The 20,028-nt window shown below is 43.0% G+C and overlaps 1 protein-coding gene across 1 annotated transcript in view; it reads left to right on the top strand.

The window, feature by feature from the left end:
* The window catches only part of SERINC5 (serine incorporator 5), a 54,799-nt gene that overhangs the window by 15,092 nt on the left and 19,679 nt on the right, over window positions 1-20,028 (top strand). The window contains exons 2-4 of the mRNA XM_065405883.1: window positions 4,451-4,618; window positions 16,650-16,828; window positions 17,168-17,250. Of these exons, the coding sequence (XP_065261955.1) occupies window positions 4,451-4,618; window positions 16,650-16,828; window positions 17,168-17,250 (430 nt within the window). The remainder of the gene's footprint in view (window positions 1-4,450; window positions 4,619-16,649; window positions 16,829-17,167; window positions 17,251-20,028) is intronic.

The following is a 20,028-nucleotide window of genomic DNA, read 5'->3' on the forward strand; positions in this document are numbered from 1 at the left end:
GACCTTCTAAAAACGTTAAAATGTATTACTGGCACGTGAAACCTTAAATTAGAGTGAATAAATGAAGACTCGGCACACCACTTCTGAAAGGTTGCCGACCCCTGGTCTAGGGTATGCCCCATCATGCTCAGTGGAGGTAACTAGTATTGCACTGTGTCCATGCAAGGAAAAAATGGTAGTTTAAATCAATTGGCTAACCTTTTTAAAAAATAGTGTAGAAAAGCCCACATAGGGTTTCTGTACTGCTGTCACAAGTGTCTCTCTCCAGCAAACTAACTGCCATCAGCGGAAAGATTAAAATGCCAATCTTAGTGAACTTTCTATTTTCAAAAATACTTGACTTCCTCTCTGGTGAGAACTGCACCCTCTGGAATATACACTGAGCAAAATGGGTGCTGATTCCTTCTAATGTTTTGTCAGATTTCATCTGTATGAACTAAAGCCCTGACTGCTCAGTAGAATAGTCTGAAAGATGGAGGTATGGTTATAAATATCGGTAGAAAGCCAAGGCCTTGTTTTTTATGCAATGCTTGTATAGGGTTACCATATGTCTGTATTTTCCTGGACATGTCTGGCTTTTTAGTTCTTAAATCGCTGTCTGAGAGGAATTTTTAAATATCTATCTTAAAACGTCCAGGAAAATACGGACGTATGGTAACCCTAAGTCCAAAGTCCCGGGGCTGGTGGCACTTCCTGGGGCAGCTCCCGGCACCTGCCCACCGGCAGGAGCCTGCAGTGTGGGTGGCCCCTAGGCACAGAGGTGGAGGGGGTCTCCGCGTGCTGCACTGACTCCCTCCTGCCCAATCCTGTGATTGGATTGCAGGGGCAGGGCTTGCAGGGGCGGGGAGAGTGAGCCTCCCCCATCCCCGACCCGACCCTAGGAGCCAGAGGGACCTGCCAGATGCTTGCTTCCTGGGAGCTGCCCCAGGTAAGCACCACCAGGACTCCCCACCTCACCCCACGGCAGGTCCCTCTGGCTCTTCGAGTCGGGGGGGGGGGGGCAGCTTGTGGCGGGCGCAGCTCGTGGAGACCCCTTGACTGCCCCTGATCCTAGGAGCCAGAGGGACCTGCGGCAGGAGGGGGTGAGTAGGGAGCGGGGCGGAGTGAAGAGACGAGCGGTGAGCAGCAGGGGTTGAGTAGGCAGGGGTGAGGAGGCAAGAAGCGGCGAGCCAGCGGCAGGCAGGGGTTCTCGGGGCGGGCATGGGGGTTTCTGGCAGGGGAGTGAGAAGGTGAGTGGCACGTGGGAGGAGGCGAGCTGTGGGTGGGGGACTGAGGAGGGATGCAGCAAACCGCTGGTGAGGAGGGGTGCGGTGGCGGGGCCCAGCGGGGAGGGGACGGAACCTAGGGTGAACTGTGGGCGGGGCCGACACCCCTGTGGAGTGTCTTTTTTTTTTTTTTTTTTTTTTTTTAACGTTCAAATATAGTAACCCTATGCTTGTAATCACTGTCAGACTTTTCTGTGGTATTCCAAACCGAAGATAGAGTGCAGACATAAGATTTATGAGTGTGTCATTGTGAATGTATGTATGTACTCTAGCCTAATGCCTAACTCATGGAAACTAGAACTCTGCTGAAAAATATTAATCCATAATGAGTAAACTAAAATTCCTGCTTGCTTTATAAATTGAACCGTAACTATAAATCTTCAGTGATTGCTTTATTATTAAAGCAAACTAGTGTAAAAGGTGGGGAGAAACTAAACATTTCACCAACGTCTTCTCGTCTCTTGACTTTACTATGTTAATGGAATCCACTGCTACCCTGCAGCAGGCAATAGGTCCTGTGGAGAATATTTTGACCCTATAGCTGCAGTTCTCAAACTTCCTTGCACCGTGACCCCTTTCTGATAACAAAAATTATAATTATTACACGACCCCAGGTGGGGGGAGTGAAGCCTGAGCCCACCCAAGCCATGCCACCCCAGACATGGCAGGGACACAGCCAAAGCTTGAGCCCCACCATCCTGCGTGGGTGGGGGCCAATGACCAAGGACATCAGCCCCAGGCACGGGGCCAGTAACCTGAGCCCCACTGCCCAGGGCTGGAGCCCTTGGGCTTCAGCCCTGGACCCCAGCAAGTCTAACACCAGCCCTGGCGACCCCATTAAAATGGAGTCGTGACCCACTTTGGGGTCCCGACCCACAGTTTGAGAACCCTTGCCCTATAGTAATAGGAACCAGGAAGTGAGGTGAATGGAACATACTCACTATCATGATAGTGAGTACATAGTTTAGATTGCATTGATCATTTTGTTAAAATTTTCATTCTTTGTTAGGGGTTCAAATTAGTGCTGAACTTGAAATCTGGCTTCCAAGATATAAATCTGCGAAACTTCTGTGGTCAACATATTGGTGTCAGCATCTTTCTCTCCTGGGGCAGGGACTGATTTCTTGTATACGTGGATAGCACCTTGCATCTGATGAAGTGGGTTTTTATCCACGAAAGCTTATGCCCAAATAAATCTGTTAGTCTTTAAGGTGCCACTGGACTCCTCGTTTTTTTGGATACAGACTAACACGGCTATCCCTCTGATACTTTATCCCTTTTCTGGTAAATTCTGAGGTATCAGGGTTTCTGTCTGCTGAATGAGTAACTTGCTACAGCTTGGTTGAATTATTTGTCTGGCCTATAGTTGATTTGTAGATGTTAACTTAGCCTATTAAAAATAATCAAAACTGCAGTAGTTTGTCTTCCACTTCAGAAATACATATGTATGGGGCACTTCTAATGAACAGAATGGCTTCACATTTAAGTCATGAAGTGCCAAAGTTAGGGCTATCCATGCAATTTTAATTTGACCCCCTTGTGCATATACAATGAGACCTCTGCCTCATTCACTGTGTGGGTCAGATGATGAACGAAGCAGTGTGTGTAGTGAAAGAAATTGTTTTGAGTACCTCTGTTTCATTCATTGAAAAAGTTAAACAGTGAATAGTGAATGAGGCAGGAGTCTGCAGAAGTCCTTGATCATTCAGTGCAAATGTTGGATTGGATGGGATAGTATAAGGCATGTGGCCACAAACCGAATAATAGGATAAAAAGAAATATTGAATTAATACGTCTTTCACTAGGCAGTCTCTATCTTGCCCACTGAATGAGGCATGGTCCTGGTGAAAGGTAGTATGTGATTCTTTAAACTGTTAAAATGCACGCACACAATGCGGCATGGCCATGTCTGTCTGAGCAACTTTAACTTTGGCATTTGCTGATTTGAGTGCTTCCTTTTGCAGCCATAATGTTCTTCACCTAAATTTGGGTTATTGCTGATTATGCACTAAATATATCTTATGACTTTAAAAACAAACTTTGTGGATAATCTAAGGCTTAGATTCTAAGCACTATACCCAGATGTACAGACGCTCTTTTCTTAATCTGTGTACTATACAATTTTTTTAACATTAGCTGTAAGGAAACGTTAAGTTTTGCTTTGAGCACAGAGAATAAATGATTGCCTGCTGGTCAAAACTTTCCTAATTCACTCAAATCCCATTATAAAAGGTTCTGAATATTTTTATTAAAAAGGAAAGTACTCAAATAACATCTGAATAAAGAGAGAGAGCACCTTTAACAAGTTAACGTCAATGAAGAGTGCAGTATGCTTTTGATAAAATGATTTAAACACTGACTCCAATTTCTCATTCAATCAGTACCGTTATACACAGTCTTTGTAAGGTAAAATTTATCTTCAGTTCAGATCACAAATTAAGCCATCTTGTCTTTGTTTTTATTACAGTTGCCATAGAGTCGGTGCCCTTTTAGTGCAGGTCCTTTGACTTATTTCCACTATCAGTGGGGGGAGTGTATGTGTGTGTTGGGAGGTAGGGCGTTGTCATTGGAGTGAATTTGTACTGCTGGATCAAGTGGGAGGATGGGGCCGGTACCAGGAGCTGCCTAAGAATGCAGAAAACCTTTTTAGGATGGCAGAAGTACATTTTGTTCTTACTCTTAGGCTTGGTCTACACTTACCCCCCAAGTCGAAGTAAGGTACGCAAATTCAGCTACGTGAATAACGTAGCTGAATTCGACATACCTTACTTCGAACTTACCGCGGTTCAGACGCGGTCCACACGCGGCAGGCAGGCTCCCCGTCGACTCCGCGGTACTCCTCTCGTCTAGCTGGATTACCGCAGTCGACGGCGAGCACTTCCTGGTTCGATTTATCGCGTCCACACCAGACGCGATAAATCGAACCCGGAACTTCGATCCCCAGCCGCCGAACTAGCGCGGCAGTGTAGACATACCCTTAGTTGTGGAATTATTAGAGCTAGTCTTGGTTTTACCCTTCACTGGCAATGAAGCAGGCCATCGCACCTAGGATAATACATCCCCCTCTGATTACTGTCTATTTCTGGAATGTTTAGGAAGTCTACCAGCAGCCCCAGCGAAATTAGTCAGTTAAAATGAGATGATGCTGTCGGAATGAATAACCTTGTCTGTTTCTGCCTTTCTAGTTGGCCTGTTGCTGTGGTACTGCTGCTTGCTCCCTGTGCTGCAAATGCTGCCCCAAGATAAAGCAATCTACAAGCACCCGCTTCATGTATGCACTTTACTTCATACTGGTAACGCTCATCTGCTGTATCATGATGTCAAGAACAGTAGCTACTGAAATGAAAGCGCACGTAAGTAACAGGGTTTTTCAGTAAATTATTTCTAAAGGGAATGATGGGGCTCTCTTTTAATGCACCCTCATGTATAGATGGCAGAACTGGAAGGCCATAGCCCCATACCAAATATTTCTCTAGGTATATCCTTACAATGGGTCATTCTTGAAGCACAGTTCCAGTCATCTCCCTCCCCTCCCCCTTTAAAAAAAAAAAAAAGTGCTGTTCTGCCAATGCCTCTGTCTGACCTCCAGTTTGGTTTCATAAGGGAGCAAAGATCTAATGAGGAGTGGTCTTCTTCCTGTTTAGTTATGTGGAAACTATTTCAGTAAACACTATACAGGCTTCATTTGGATCACTTGTGGGATATGATAGAACAGCAGACCGATCTTAAAGCCAGCTAACACTTGGTGGACATTCTCTTCTCAAGGGTGGGAGGAGTCTCACCATGATTTCCTCACTGTGGTCTTCACACAAATGTTTTGCCCTTTGCTATTTGTCAGATTGTGAAAATGAATACTGTAAGAGGAAACAGAACAGATTCCAGTCTTTGAGGAGATGCTCTCTCTATTCCCTTAAACATTCCTATTATGAGCCTCTTGCGGGTACTGTTTAAAGTTGCATCTAAGTGCGGTAGTGGGTTTAGCAGCAGAGAAAATTAAAAAGGGAAGAATAATCCTTGAAGTTTTGTGTTTTAGGGCTTGTTTACACTGGCAAGTTTCTGTGCAGTAAAGCAGCTTTTTGTGCTCAAACTGCAGACGTATACACACTGCCAAGCCACTTTGTGTGCAGAAACTCCTCAGTTGCAGCGCTGCAAAAAAAAAAAACTCGACAAGAGTCGTAATGCTATTTGCGCAGAGGCTCCAGTGCTCTTTTGCCAGTGTAGAAGCTTGATTGCTTTCTGCGCTGTAATTGGCCTCTGAAGCTGTTCCATACTGCCTCAAATGACCACTCTGTTCATTGTTTTGAACTCTGCTGTCCTGGAGACATGTGCCCCTCTCCTTTCAAAACACCATTTCTGACAGCCCTTGTTTGCTGTGCTGATCTGCTCCTGGACACAAAGCAAGCCATTAATGTGGAGGAATGCTGGTGCTATTGAACATAGAAGCATGTGTGTGGGGAGAGAGTGCTGTGCACAGAGGCCCCCCAACCCAACCCAACCACTTCAGTTGAAAAGCAGCTGGCAATGTGGTAAGATGCCCATGGAACAATGGGATTGGGGAAACCTGCATCATGTGATGCTGTGCCTGCCCCATGAGGCATTGCAAACCCTTCCCAAAGCACCCTGCGGCCAGTTGCACAGTGGGATAGCTACCACAAGCTGCAACAAGCTTCTGTCATAGCCCTGGTCAAGCTCCCCTGCTGGACACTTTGCAGGCTGCTTTTTGGGCCTATATGCTGGGCCTGTGTGCTTTTAAGCTTCCTGGGTCAGAGCAGAGCCCTAGCACTGCCTCTGACTTTGTATTCCTGGGCACACTATTGGGGTGCAGCTCTTCCGTCTAGTACCCCTTTGTGAGAGCGGAGATCTGACAGTCTATCTGCCTGGGCATTGTAACTAGCTGTAACAAGTGCTGGTTCCCTTTTCCAGAGCTACAGCCTTGTGGGTACTCTGGTTTACAGTTTACTACTTCAGGGACACGTGATAGCTGAGGCACATAACACACACAAACTTGGCAAAAGTTCTTGTGGCGGTATGGTTTGGCCACTTAAGGGTAGTTGTGTGTAAGGTAGTTGTGCCCATCCTTGGTCATGTGACATGGCCTTTTAAGATTTTTGGGAGGTTTCAATGTAGAGAGAGGCAGATAAAGGAAGCGGTCACCGGGAATAATCTGCATTTGGAGAAAACCTCTCCTTCCAATCCTCTAAAGACCTGCGATCTTGTAGAGAGGTTGGGGCAAGATTCCCTCTCTCCCATCCAACCAGAACCAGCTCTGGGAAAGAGGGCTGTCCATCTACTGCCTCTTCACTCAGAACAGAGCCAGATACCAGCAGTTGGAAGGTTGCTGCCAGCTGAGCTCTTCTGGCCAGGGAGAAAAGAGGGAGTAAGGTGAAAAGGAGCCAACTGCAGGCGAGCCTGTTTGAAACCCCAGTTGTAACCAGCAGAGTTACCAACAAGGGTTGCTGTGGGCCTCCTGTGCCAAGGAGAGAGAAGCTGGATAGGCTATTTTCCCTTCCTCCTTGTCCAGGCCCAAGAAGGGCTGGGAAGTCCCCTGAGCCTAAAGGGCAGGATTTGATTGAAAGTTTGCAGGGTCTGCAAAATACAGTTCAAAATTTATGGCCCTTGATTGTCCTGGTAACAGGCAAGACTTTTTTTTTTTTTAAATGTGGTCTTCTAAAGTTCCCATTAACCCAGGTTGCCAGGCTTGTCTGAATTTTACCCCACTCAAATACAGGAGAAGAGAGTGTGTTCAGTCTTTGTTCAAAAAGATAAGACACCATTCAGACTAGACAGGACACTGTCCTCTTATCCAAGTGGGGCTGGTAAATCCTGAGCCATGTTTCAAGTTTGAGCCACCAAAAGAAGTTATAAAAACAGCAAAAAGGGCCACATGGCAATATAACAAAGCACATAAAGAAATGTGAAACTAAATTGAATATGAAAAGAAATGTGGAATCTGAATTTAATTATTTTGAAACTAACAAACCATAGATAAAGGATTCAATTTAATTACTTTATTTAAAATATTTTAATGTATTGTTTGGTTATTTTAATTTATTTTCCATTTATTTTGGAATCTGATTATTTTAGTTTTCTGTATATGTAATATGACTAATTATAGTACAAATACTATTTGGTTTGTATAGTAAGTGTTTTTCAAATGAATGATCACTATAACAAGGTGATATGCAAAATAAACATATTGTTGCCCCCTTGCAGAGAAATTTGCTGAAGCTAGGAGAATCCGTTTTCTCCAACCCATTATCCCAAGGAGTTCCAGTTTGAATGGGCTGGGAGATACCTGACTCAGCTCTGACAGCACAAGGTGAAATCCACATACGCTGAGACCTGGTGTAAAATTTATGTCAACATAGCTATGTCACTCAGGGGTGTGAAAAATCCACCCCTGAGTTATGTAGCTATGTTGACCTAAGCCCAAGTGTAGATACAGCTAGGTCGACAGACGAATCTTCCGTCAACCTAGCTAATGTTGCTGAAGGAAGTGCCATGGGCCATGTCTATGCTGAAGGAACTATAGCAGCACTGTAGCTTTGCTGCTATAGTTCCTGTAGCATAGACATGGCCTATGGCATTCAGTGATGCAGCAAGTTCATAAAATCAACCAGAATTCGTAAGTTGTACATAGATTCCCCAAATTGCCATAGCTCCTGACAGCACAACATATTAATGCGTGAGAGCTAAACTTTGTTTCTGTTACAGAACAAAAATCTGATTCTGCTACTTAAATAGGGAGTGGATTGAATTTTCAATAATTTAGTAACATAGGACAGGAACCTAGTTACTTTCTCCAGGGAATAAGCATCAAGCCTGCCTTTCTGTTTGTGAGTAAGGTGGTCTTAGAAGTTCAGAAGGGGTCTTCAGCCAGTGTTGCATTGGCTGTTTCACTGCACTCTTTTCCCAAAGAAAGTGTGCCATGGAACACATGGTTAAAGCTGCTTCCCAGTTTAATCAGCTATTTAAAATACTAGATTGATTCTGTTCTGCTTGCCTGTAGTCTGTATGGCTGACTAATACAGGCATATTGTTCCTCTTTGGCCTCTGGCTTTTTTAAGACACTTTAGTATGCCAAAGTTCATGTACCATCTTAATATTGAATTGCTTGACAGGAACTAGATTTTTCATTGTGGGACGCTTGAATGGAGAGAAGTTGAATATAATCCAAGAAATTGAAATTTTTGAAGACGATTTACATGTTTATGCCAAAAATTCATTAAATCCATTTCTTTCATTAGTATGGCTTTAATACAGTTTGTGTCTCTAACAAAGCAAGCATTCTAATCAAAACAGTAAACTGTTTCAGGGTCTCTAAGCAGCCCTCAACATTATGATTTTCAGTAATGCCAATTTCTCTGCCTGTTTTGCCTTGAAGTCTCAGAAGTAGGAAGAAATGGCACAAAGAGTTGTTAGTGTGAAGTGGAAAGATAACTGCTATTCAAAGCCATCAAATACTCTTAATTTAAAGAAGTGTCTGAAACTAGGCTTTCTTTATCTGATCTCTAATTTAGTAATCACGTTCTGGGATGTTAATTCAGCCCAGCCTCAGCAGGGTGCACCTTCAAATTCTCTATCCAGATTGGGAAACTGAGACATTAATTATGGGCTGATATTTAGAGGTGGTTTCAATGGGATTTCTGAGTGCTCAGCAACCTTGGAAGCCAGGCCATAAGCAAACTCTAATTCTCCAATATTTGTATAGACTGACCATCTGTTAAAAATAGAGAGCTTTGCTCATGAATTTTAAAACCTAGTCCAGTATTTTATTGGTCTGTATATCTTTGTGCCTGCTCTATCAATTTAGAGATCAAATACTCCTGTTAATATTGTGAACATCCCCTTTCATGTGGAGCGAATATTACCCTTTCTAACTCACCTTTGAAATTTTACTGATTTGATGATGCCATTTGAATGTTGTGCCAACCTAGCTTCTACTTTTTTGCTGTAAATTTGCCAAGTCTGAAGCGGTTCTATATCATCTGCCTTAGCAGCTTATCTGTTAACTCAATGATATCTAAGACACTTGTCTTGGGAGGGGACAGCTACAAGTGAGAGTGCAAACTTACGTTTGCGCAACTAAACTATCTGATGTTTTCAGAAAAAATGTTCAAATATAGTTTTAAAACTTTCATTTTAATAAGAATGTTTGTCTACCCCATGCACGTTGGGGAACTCTCACTACTTTGCATTCTGTCTAGAGAAACAAATCTCAGCATTGCCTATTTTATTAGTCTTTGTATCGCAGTAGCATGTGTGGACACCAATCGGGACTCCATTGTTCTGGGCACTGTATAAGCTCGCAGTAAAAACCATAGTGGCAGTAAAAGCGATCAAGTTATGGTACAATAAGCAGATCTCAGTTCATCACCTGTCTAGCTGGTAGTGCTGTGTGGGCATCGTGTCTGAGATAAGTCTTAAGGACTTGAAGACATAGGCAGCGAGTTATATGGGCCCGTGGTGCCCATGCTCCACCAATATTCAGGAACGTGGGTCCGGCTCTACCAATGTTGGGCTTATATTTTCAGAGCCGTCCCGTCCATAGGACAGACCAGGGCAACTGCCCCGGGCCCCATGCTTTGGGGGGCCCCCCGTGCTTCAGGGGGATGCAGGGTCCAGGGGGGCCTGGCACTGGCAGCAGCGAGTGACCCGGCTCCAGCCTGCCCTGCTCCACCCCGCCCCAACCCCACCCCACCTGGCAATAGGGTGGGGGGCTAAGTGCCTCCCCCTGTAGACCTGCCTGCTGCTGCTTGTCTACTCGTGCCAGAAATATCCCTCAACACCTTTCAATCACTTTCTGCTACTTCCAAGTACTGCATTAAGAGTTATTCCTCTCTGAAATAAATAATGAATTACAAAGTGTTCCACACTCATCCAGATGAGAATGGCTTTCAAAGATTATAAAGTCAGAAGTGACAACTGTGATCATCTGGTCTGACCTGTCTAACACAGGCCATAGACTCTTCCCTGAATAATTCTGTTTGGATGTTTTTCTAGAAGACATTCCTTAGTTAAGTCTTGATTTTTAAAATCTCTAATGATAGTGAATCCCCCATAATCCTTACGAAGTTGTTCCAGCAGCTAATTAACCTCACTGTTAAAAATTTGCACCTTAATTACAATCTGAATTTGTGTAACTTCATCTTCCTACCATTGCATCTTCTTGTTATACCTTTGTTTGCTAGGTTGAAAAGCCCTCTATTTCAAATTTAGGTACTTATGGAGTGATCACGTCATCCCTTAACCTTCTCTTCGTTAAGCGAAAGAGGTTGAGCTCCTTGAGTCTATCACTATAAGACTTATTTTCCAGTTCTTTGATTATTCGCATGGCTTTTCTTTGAACATCCTTCTTGAGCTGTAGACACCAGAACGGGACACAGTACACCTCTACCCGGATATAACGCGACCCAATATAACACGAATTCAGATATAACGCGGTAAAGCAGCGCTCCAGGGGGGCGGGGCTGCACACTCCGGTAGATCAAAGCAAGTTCAATATAACACAGTTTCACCTATAATGCGGTAAGATTTTTTTTTTGGCTCCCGAGGACAGCGTTATATCGGGGTAGAGGTGTATTCCACTAGCGGTCGCACCAGTGTAAATACAGAGGTAAAATAATCTCTTTACTCCTACTCATGATTCCCCTGTTTATATATCCAAAGATGCCATTAGTCCTTTTGGCTATAGTATCACACAGGAGTACATGTTAATTGATGTCCACCATGACTCCTGTGACGTTGCACTCTGTATGATTTTATGAAAGTATGCTGATGAGTGTGAATATAATGTAACTAAACTATGCTTCATGCAAAAGGTCTCTTGTAAGGTATCATTACACAGTTTATAATCTACTGAATGTGTTCATCCTATTTGTATGACTGTATCATTCTTGTATCTGAAACTAGAAATATGAAATATAACTCTGAGGGCCTATTGTAATTATGCAAAGTGTGGGCCATTTAATGGTGGTTTGGAATCTTGATGGCTTCCATTAACCAGGGCAATTGACTGTAGATGACTGTGTTTTACTTGTCAGCGCACACACACATAGGAAGACTTACAAGTGGGTAATGAAGTCTTACAGTGACATGTGATCATGTCACCTGAACTGGAATTCATCTTTAACCTGGTGCTTTTCCATTTAGAAGGAGGGGTGGGAACACCGAGCGGGACAAAGGATTCCCGTCTTATGCAAAAGATATAAAAGTGGGTGGAAAAGAACAAAAGGGGAGCCATCATGAGAAATCCCCTAGCTACCACCTGAGCTGGAACAAGGGTTGTACCAGGGGAAAGGATTGTGCCCAGACTAGGAAGGCATCCAGTCTATGAAAGAAACTTGTTGAAATATCTCTGAGGGTGAGATTTTATCTTTATTCAGTTTCATTAGTGTATTAGGCTTAGATTTGCGTGTTTTTATTTTATTGGTAATTTACTTTGTTCTGTCTGCTGTTACTTGGATCCACTTAAATCCTACTTTCTGTATTTAATAAAATCACTTTTTACTTATTAATTAACCCAGAGTATGTATTAATACCTGGGGGAGGCAAACAGCTGTGCATACCTCTCTTATCAGTGTTATACAGGGCGAACAATTTATGAGTTTACCCTGTATAAGCTTTATATGGGGTAAAACAGATTTATTTGGGGTTTGGACCCCACTGGGAGTTGGGCATCTGAGTGTTAAAGACAGGAACACTTCTGTAAGCTGCTTTCAGTTTAAGCCTGCAGCTGTTAAGGGATGTGGTTCAGACCCTGGGTCTGTGTTGGAGCAGACTGACATGTCTGGCTCAACAAGACAGGGTGCTGGAGTCCCGAGCTGGCAGGGAAAGCAGGGGCAGAAATAATCTTAGCACATCAGTTGGCAGTTCTCAAGGGGGCTTCTGTCATCATGACTCCCAAGTCCTTTGAAGAATTACTACTTCTCGGGATAGTCCTCCATCCTGTAAGAGGAGCCTACTTTCTTGGTTCTTGAGTTACATTTGGCCATATTAAAGAACACATTGTTTGCTTGTGCCCAGCTTACCAAGCAATCCAGATCAGCTCTGTTTCAGTGACCTGTCGTCTTCGTTATTTATTGCTCCCCCAATTTTTGTGTAATTGCAGACTTTGTCAGTGATGGTTTTATGTTTTCTTCCAGGACATTGATTAAAAAAGTTAAATAGCGTAGGGCCAAGAACTGATACCTGTGGGACCCTGCTAGAAACACAGCTGCTCAGTAATGATTCCCCATTTACAATTACATTTTGAGACTTTTCAGTTAGCCAGTTTTTAATCCATTTAATGTGTGCTATGTTGATGGTTTTTTTTTTTTTTTTTTTTTTTTTTTTTGGGTATCATTCTGGTTTTTTAATCAAAATGTTATACGGTACCAAGTCAAATGCCCTAGAGAAGTCTATTACATCAACAATACTACCTTTATTGACCAAACTTTGTAATCTAATTTTAAACAAAAAGTTAGTTTGACAAGATCTACTTTTTATAAACTCTTGTTAAGTATTAATTACAGTAACTCCTCACTTAAAGTTGTCCCAGTTAACGTTGTTTTGTTACGTTGCTGATCAATTAGGGAACGTGCTCGTTTAAAGTTGTATAATGCTCCCTTCTAACGTCGTTTGGCAGACACCTGCTTTGTCTACTGCTTGCAGTAGACCCCCCACCATTACAGCTAGCTGGTGGGGGCTTGGAACCAGGGTGGACCGGCAGCCCCCCATCAGCTCCCCACTCCCCTAAGTTCCCTGTGCAGCAGCTGCCCAGCAGGCTAGCAATTGCAGCTGTTCCTCCCCCCCACTGCCATGTGCTGCTCCTGTCCTCTCCCTTGGAGCTGCTCCCCGAGACTCCTGCTTGCTATGGGGGGGTGGGGAGGGAAGGAAGAGGGGAGCTAATGTCAGGGTGTCCCCCTCCCCCTGCTCCTGCACCCCGCTTACCCCATCTTCCATAGAGCAGGGGGGACACACCAGGGCTCAGGACGGAGGGAGCTTGCAGCAGCTGTGGTCTCAGCAAGCTGATCTAATTAACAAGGCAGTGTACTTAAAGGGGAAATGCGCATATCTCTCTCCATTCCTGCTGCCTTGTAGAGTGAGAGAGTTAACCCTTGAGGGCTCAGCCAATTGCTAGTTCATCATTTAGCAGTAAGGGAAATATCCCCCCTCTGACTCCTCCACCTCAACCAAGCTTCACAAGCATCATCAATATGTACCAGTATTAAATTATTTGTTTAAAACTTATAGTGTGTGTGTGTGTGTGTGTGTGTGTGTGTGTGTTTTATATAATTATATATATAGTGTAATAGTCTTTTGTCTGGTGAAAAAAAATTTCCCTGGAACCTAACCCCCTCATTTACATTAATTCTTACGGGGAAATTGGATTCGCTTAACATTGTTTCGCTTAAAGTCGCATTTTTCAGGAACATAACTACAACGTTAAGTGAGGAGTTACTGTATATTGCTCTCCTTTAATTCTTTGACTCATGTATCAGCTTTTGCATCATTATGCCTGAAATTGGTGTCCAGCTGATTGGCCTGTAGTTACCCAGGTCATTGCATTTACCCTTTTGAGATCCTCTCACAAATTTAGCTTTCTTCCAGTTCTCTGTAACTTCCCCAGTATTCCAAGACTTATTGAAAACGGACATTAATTTTCCATGGAGCTCCTTAGCCAGCTCTTTAAAAACTCTCAGATGCAAATTATCTGGACTTGCTGATTTTAAAATGTCTGATTTTAGTAGCTGCTCTTTAACATCCTCTTGAGTTGGAATAGAATGTATTTCATCATATGATATTATATTACTCTGCTTTTTCCCAAACACAGAACAGAAATATTTATTGAACACTTGTGCCTTTTCTGCGTTACTGTTGATGATTCTACCATATCTGTCTAGTAATGGACCATAAGAACGGCCATACTGGGTCAGACCAAAGGTCTATCAAGCCCAGTATCCTGTCCTCTGACAGTGGCCTATGGCAGGTGCCCCAAAGGGAATGAACAGACAAGTTATCAAGTGATCCATGCCCTGTCACCCAATCCCAGCTTCTGGCAAACAGAGGCTAGGGACACCATTCCTGCCCACCCTGACTAATAGGTCCATCAATGGCTATCTTCCATGAATCTTATCTACTCCCTTTTGAACCCTGTTATAGTATTGGCCTTCACAACACCCTCTGGCCAGGAGTTCTAGAAGTTGACAGTGTGTTGCGTGAAAAAATACTTTCTTGTGTTTGTTTTAAACCTGCTACCTATTAATTTAATTTGGTGGCCCCTTGTTCTTGTATTATGAGAAGGAGTAAATAACGCTTCCTTATTTACTTTCTCTATACCACTCATGATTTTATAGACCTCTATCATATCCCCCTTTAGTTGCCTCTTTTCTAAGCTGAAAAGTCCCAGTCTTATTAATCTCTCCTAATACGGAAGCCATTCTAATACCCCTAATCATTTTTGTTGCCCTTTTCTGAACCTTTTCCAATTCCAACAGATCTTTTTTGAGATGGGGCAACCACATCTACACGCAGTATTCAAGGTGTGGGCGTACCATGGATTTATATAGAGGCAATATGATATTTTCTGTCTTATTATCTATCCCTTTCTTGATGATTCCCAACATTTCTGTTTGTTTTTTTGACTGCCACTGCACATTGGGTGGATGATTTCAGAGAACTATCCACAATGACTCCAAGATCTTTCTTGAGTGGTAACAGCTAATTTAGACCCCATCATTGTATATGTATAGTTAGGATTATGTTTTCCAATGTGCATTACTTTGCATTTATCAACAGTAAATTTCATCTGCCATTTTGTTGCCCAGTCACCCAGTTTTGTGAGATCCTTTTGTAGCTTTTCGCAGTCTGCCTGGGACTTTACTATTTTGAGTAGTTTTGTATCATCTGCAAATTTTGCTATTAAGATTATTTTTGTTCCTAATACACCTCAAAAACTCCTTATTGTCCTCAATTCTGCATTGCCATAGTCCTATGATACATTAACTTCCTGTTGCAGCACTGTGTGTTTTGTGTGTTTTGTGTGTTTTGTGTGTTTTGTGTGTTTTGTGTGTTTTGTGTGTTTTGTGTGTTTTGTGTGTTTTGTGTGTTTTGTGTGTTTTGTGTGTTTTGTGTGTTTTGTGTGTTTTGTGAATATTCAGGCTTTGGACATATTTGGCTGATTTGGCATGTGGATTGACTGCTGTGACTCCAAAGAAAGCAAGTTCACCGACCCCTCACTTGTACGCTCCTGTCATTCATTTTTGTTTACTAATGTTCTGCTTGCTCAAGTAATCCTGTCTTGCATGCCATACTAGCCATGTTCTGAAAGTGTTTGGAGGTGAAAATCTTTCAAGAGTTGCAGTCTGGCTTGAATCTGATCATCCAGTCTTCTATCCATTTGCTCTCTCACCCTTTCCGTTTTGCTTTTCGAGTTGTCGTCTGGGACAAGCAGAGACCAGCATTCTTCCTTTCTTGGAGCTGCACAGTTTCTTTACGTAGGGTATTGTCTACAACCTCGGTATGCTCCCCAGACCCATTTCTCTTCCTTGAGATCATCTGAGGTTGAGCAGCTGCTGAATTTATTTTTTCCATCTTGTTCCTCTAAATCTTTGAAGAGAACATTTGCTAGAGCAAAACACTGTGTGCGTCAGCCTCTGTTCATGTAAGAAAGGTGAACTTATGATCCCCACTCTCATCTGATGGTGTATTGCTCTATAAGTCTCATTGGTTCAGGTTGGGGGCTCTGAGGCTACAGAGAGACTTTAGTTTCCTTTAAATTAATGGTGTTTCACTGATTATTAAATCCTTCTCTTTGGGGTCTGCTCTAGCTGTGGGGTGAGGGGGTGAGGTCTAGTCTGCATACAGAGACACTGCACATAAATGGATAAAAGTCACACAAACCTGCTTTTTCAGGAGACATTTCCAGAGTATTCCGTTCCACGTTAGCGTGGTGAGCCTCTGAGGCCAGAATGAGAAAAAGAGAAAACAAATAACCACACACAGTTAGGGCAAGGCCTCAAAGGCAAATATTTAACAAGTGGGGAAAGGGATGGAATTTTCCTACCTTTCTGCCAATTTATTTTTAAAGCAGAGTTATGGTGCCAATCTTCCTTTAAAAGTGGTGGGGAGAAGGGGATTGTAGGCATTTGACAGGAGTTGTCAATTGTGGCTCCAGACTTCCAATCCTTTATAATCTATGTATCGCCTCACCCGTTGTATGTAGGTTACCCCTCAGTCCAGACTGATGTTTCAGTGACCCTGAACCATAACTTGTAAGTGTGAAATACATCCAATTAGCTATTTTTAAGTCAGCTGTATACATGTAAACTATATAAATTCAATCTGCTTAATTATGGTAAATCTTGTGTTATGTTTAATTGTTTCTCATTGTGTGTTTTTCAGATTCCTTTTTATAAGCACATCTGCGAAGGTATTAAAGCAGGTGAAACGTGTGAGAAGCTAGTGGGATACTCTGCGGTATATAGGGTCTCTTTTGGAATGGCATCTTTCTTCTTTATCTTCTTCTTACTTACCATCAAAATTAACAACAGCAAAAGCTGCCGAGCATACATTCACAATGGGTAAGTTTTAGTTTGTTCGCTTAAAATCAATTGCTCTTCTAAAATCAAGCAATAAATCACATTCCCTGTGTAGTGCTAGATTTCCATACTGCATTTCTTTTTGATTATGTATAGTGTTATCAAAAGCACTGAGTTAATTTTGATAGTTTGTTTGACATAGGTACATAAGTGCGTATAAGTGAATTCTAAGTTGTATTCAGACTGGTAGTAATTCCTTTGTACCAGAGAGCAGTAACCACTACTTAAGGCACAGCTATCCTATGAAACAGACAGCACTTGTGTTGAAGACTTTTAATTTCTTTTATAAATAAATGATTCCACTTTGGTTTTGTCTTCCAGGTTCTGGTTCATTAAGCTTCTAGTTTTGGCAGCCATGTGCTCAGGAGCTTTCTTCATTCCAGATCAAGACACCTTCCTTAATGGTACAATTTTATCTTTATGTGTATACACTTTCCATTCCACTTGTATGAGTGCCTATAATCTTAACAGTAGAGACAGATTGGTTATTTCTGTATTCCTTGTTACAGTAAGCAATGATAGTGCTAGTAGCTGAGTGAATGAATGGGGTTGGCTTAGTTGTGTTAAGACTACTTTCACTTCTTTCTTAGTTTTGTTAAGAATATTTTTAACTATATATACATGTTGTATACACATGTGCAGGGCACGTGTGTGAACAGAAAAACAAACTTGTGCTGCCTTGCAAGCTTTTGGATTTACAGATAGTCATAATAAGTGCCGAAAAAATTAGACACTTAAGAGTAGGCAAAAATTGGGGTTTTTTTCTGGCTGACATAATTAGCTTTATGCTGTGGTGTTATAGCTGTGTTGGTCCCAGGATATTAGAGAGGCGAGGTGGGTGAGGTAATACTTATCTGTTAACAGAAGTTGGTCCAATAGAAGATATTACATCACCCGCCTTGTCTGTATAATTCGCTCTGTCATAGTCATTACTTGCAACAGAGAGAGCTTGTTCTGTTCGTAAGGTGGTACAGTAAGCCAAGTGTAACAAAACATAAAGCAGACTGGAATCCTCTCTCTTGAAAACTAGCAGTGACTGATTGTAATGAGAGACTGGATCTTGTAATTGTTTAGTTTCCACATTGTTTACATCTAGTAGTATAAAATTAGATTTCTTGCTGAGATGTTGTATTGCCAATTATTTATTGTGGATCCTGTTTCTATAGCAGTGTCTGAAGCCATTTTTGTTAATTAGGAATATAAATTGGTAGCAGTTACTGTTACTAACTCTGGGTGAGTGGTTTGAGAATATTTTCTCAATCCTATGTAAATGTCAGCTTTTGGGGGGAGATTTTAAAAAAAAAAAAAAAATCGTTAGGGAGTTAGGAGCAAAAGTCCCACTGAAATTCAGTGGGATTTGTTTTCCGAAATAAAGCCTCGCACGGATACAAAATTTATATCCACAGATATGGATATCCACTGGTATAAAGTGGATATCCGCAGAGCTGCAGGGCTCTACCATGAACCGCAGTGGCAAATGTAGCAGCATGTTGGGCTGCTGCTCGCAGGAGCCAGCGCCCAGCCTGGGAAGTTCCACTGGCATGGCAGTACTACCCCCAGCCCTGCCCACTAGCCAGGGGCGGCTCCAGGCACCAATGCACCAAGCGCGTGCCTGGGGCGGCAAGCTGCGGAGGGGGGCCTGCCGGTCGCTGTGAGGGCGGCAGTCAGGCTGCCTTTGGCGGGCATGCCTGCAGGAGGTCCGCCGGCCCCGCGGCTTCGGCAGCAATTCGGCGGCGAGTACGCCGAGGGCGTGGGACCGGCAGACCTCCCGCAGGCAATGCCGCCAAAAGCCGCCTGACTGCCGTGCTTGGAGTGGCAAAATACATAGAGCCGCCCCTGCCACTAGTTGGTTACGTATTCCTTGTTCCTTAATCTTTAAACACCCACTGTATTAGAAAGTGATGGAATTCTAGAATACTTACTATTTGGAGGCATTCATGCTTCCAGGTCCGCCTCAGTGAGCCTTTCCACTGTACTGATTCTCTCGAGGAACATGAACATGTGTAAGTGGAGAAAAAGTGGCTCTTGAGTCAGGTCATAAACAACAATCTTCTGATGATTCTAAACAGGAAACACTTCTTCTCCCCCAGTCCTAGTTTTGTTTTGCACAGAAAAATCATGTTCCAGGAAGCAAAGTAAGAGAGTGAGTGTGTGTGTGTGTGTGTGTGTGAGAGAGAATGTCTTAGGGGAGGGTGTTTGGAGAGGGGATTGAAGGAACTGCCAAACAGGAGGCATCTGCTTTTCACTCCACCTCCCAGAAGGTTTCTGTAGCTCTCCCCTCTTTCTATTTAAATAAAATACATTTGTATTACCACTGCTCCCTGCCCCCATCAGTTTGGCTGGGGAGGAATCATGTGCAACTGCATGGTTTGCATGGCCCTATTACTAGCTCTGTGGTGCGCGCATATACTACCTGCAATTTAACCTTCTCTGATAGGTATGGTTCTTGCTTGGAAATCTAGGTACCTAGTCACTGAGTAGGGGTGAGGAGCTTACCTGTCTTCTTCTCCCCTCCCCCTCACATACACATAGCCCATTCCACACCTATAGTTTTGTACTCCGCTTTGCTGACATTTTTACAAAAGAACGACATGCTCATTAAACTAATACAATAGCTTATCAAAACTGACAAACAAATGATATTACTTGAGTACTTTCAGTCTAACAAACAAACCATAATGCTACAGTAAAACAAATGTATATAACTCTGCCAAGAGTAATGTAAACTAACACCAATATTGTTTGGCTCTTATAAGTCTTAAGTTTTCCTGGCAAAATAGTACTCGGGTCACAGTTAAATTTTACTAGCACATTTCCCAGTTATAAATTGTTAGTGCGGATAGCTGACTGTCTATAGTTATAGCCTAAGGGTCAAATTTTGAGTGAGAAAAGACGACCCCCCCCCCCCCAGACACCTGTATTACTATGTGCATTTCCAAGCTATAGGACATGCAATGACTCCAAATGAGCTTTTAGATAGCTGCACACATTTCCTTTAGAGCAGTGGTTTTCAAACTTTTTTTTTTCTGGTGACCCAGTTGAAGAAAATTGTTGTCCACAATCCAATGGAGCTGGGGATGAGGGGTTTGGAGTGTGTGAGGGCTCTGGGCTGGGGCAGAGGGTTGGGGTGCGGGAGGGGGTCAGAGCTCTGAGCTGGGGGTTCAGACTCTGGGGTGGGGCTG

This window comes from Emys orbicularis, chromosome 6 (assembly GCF_028017835.1).
Source record: "Emys orbicularis isolate rEmyOrb1 chromosome 6, rEmyOrb1.hap1, whole genome shotgun sequence".
NCBI lineage: Eukaryota > Metazoa > Chordata > Testudines > Emydidae > Emys > Emys orbicularis.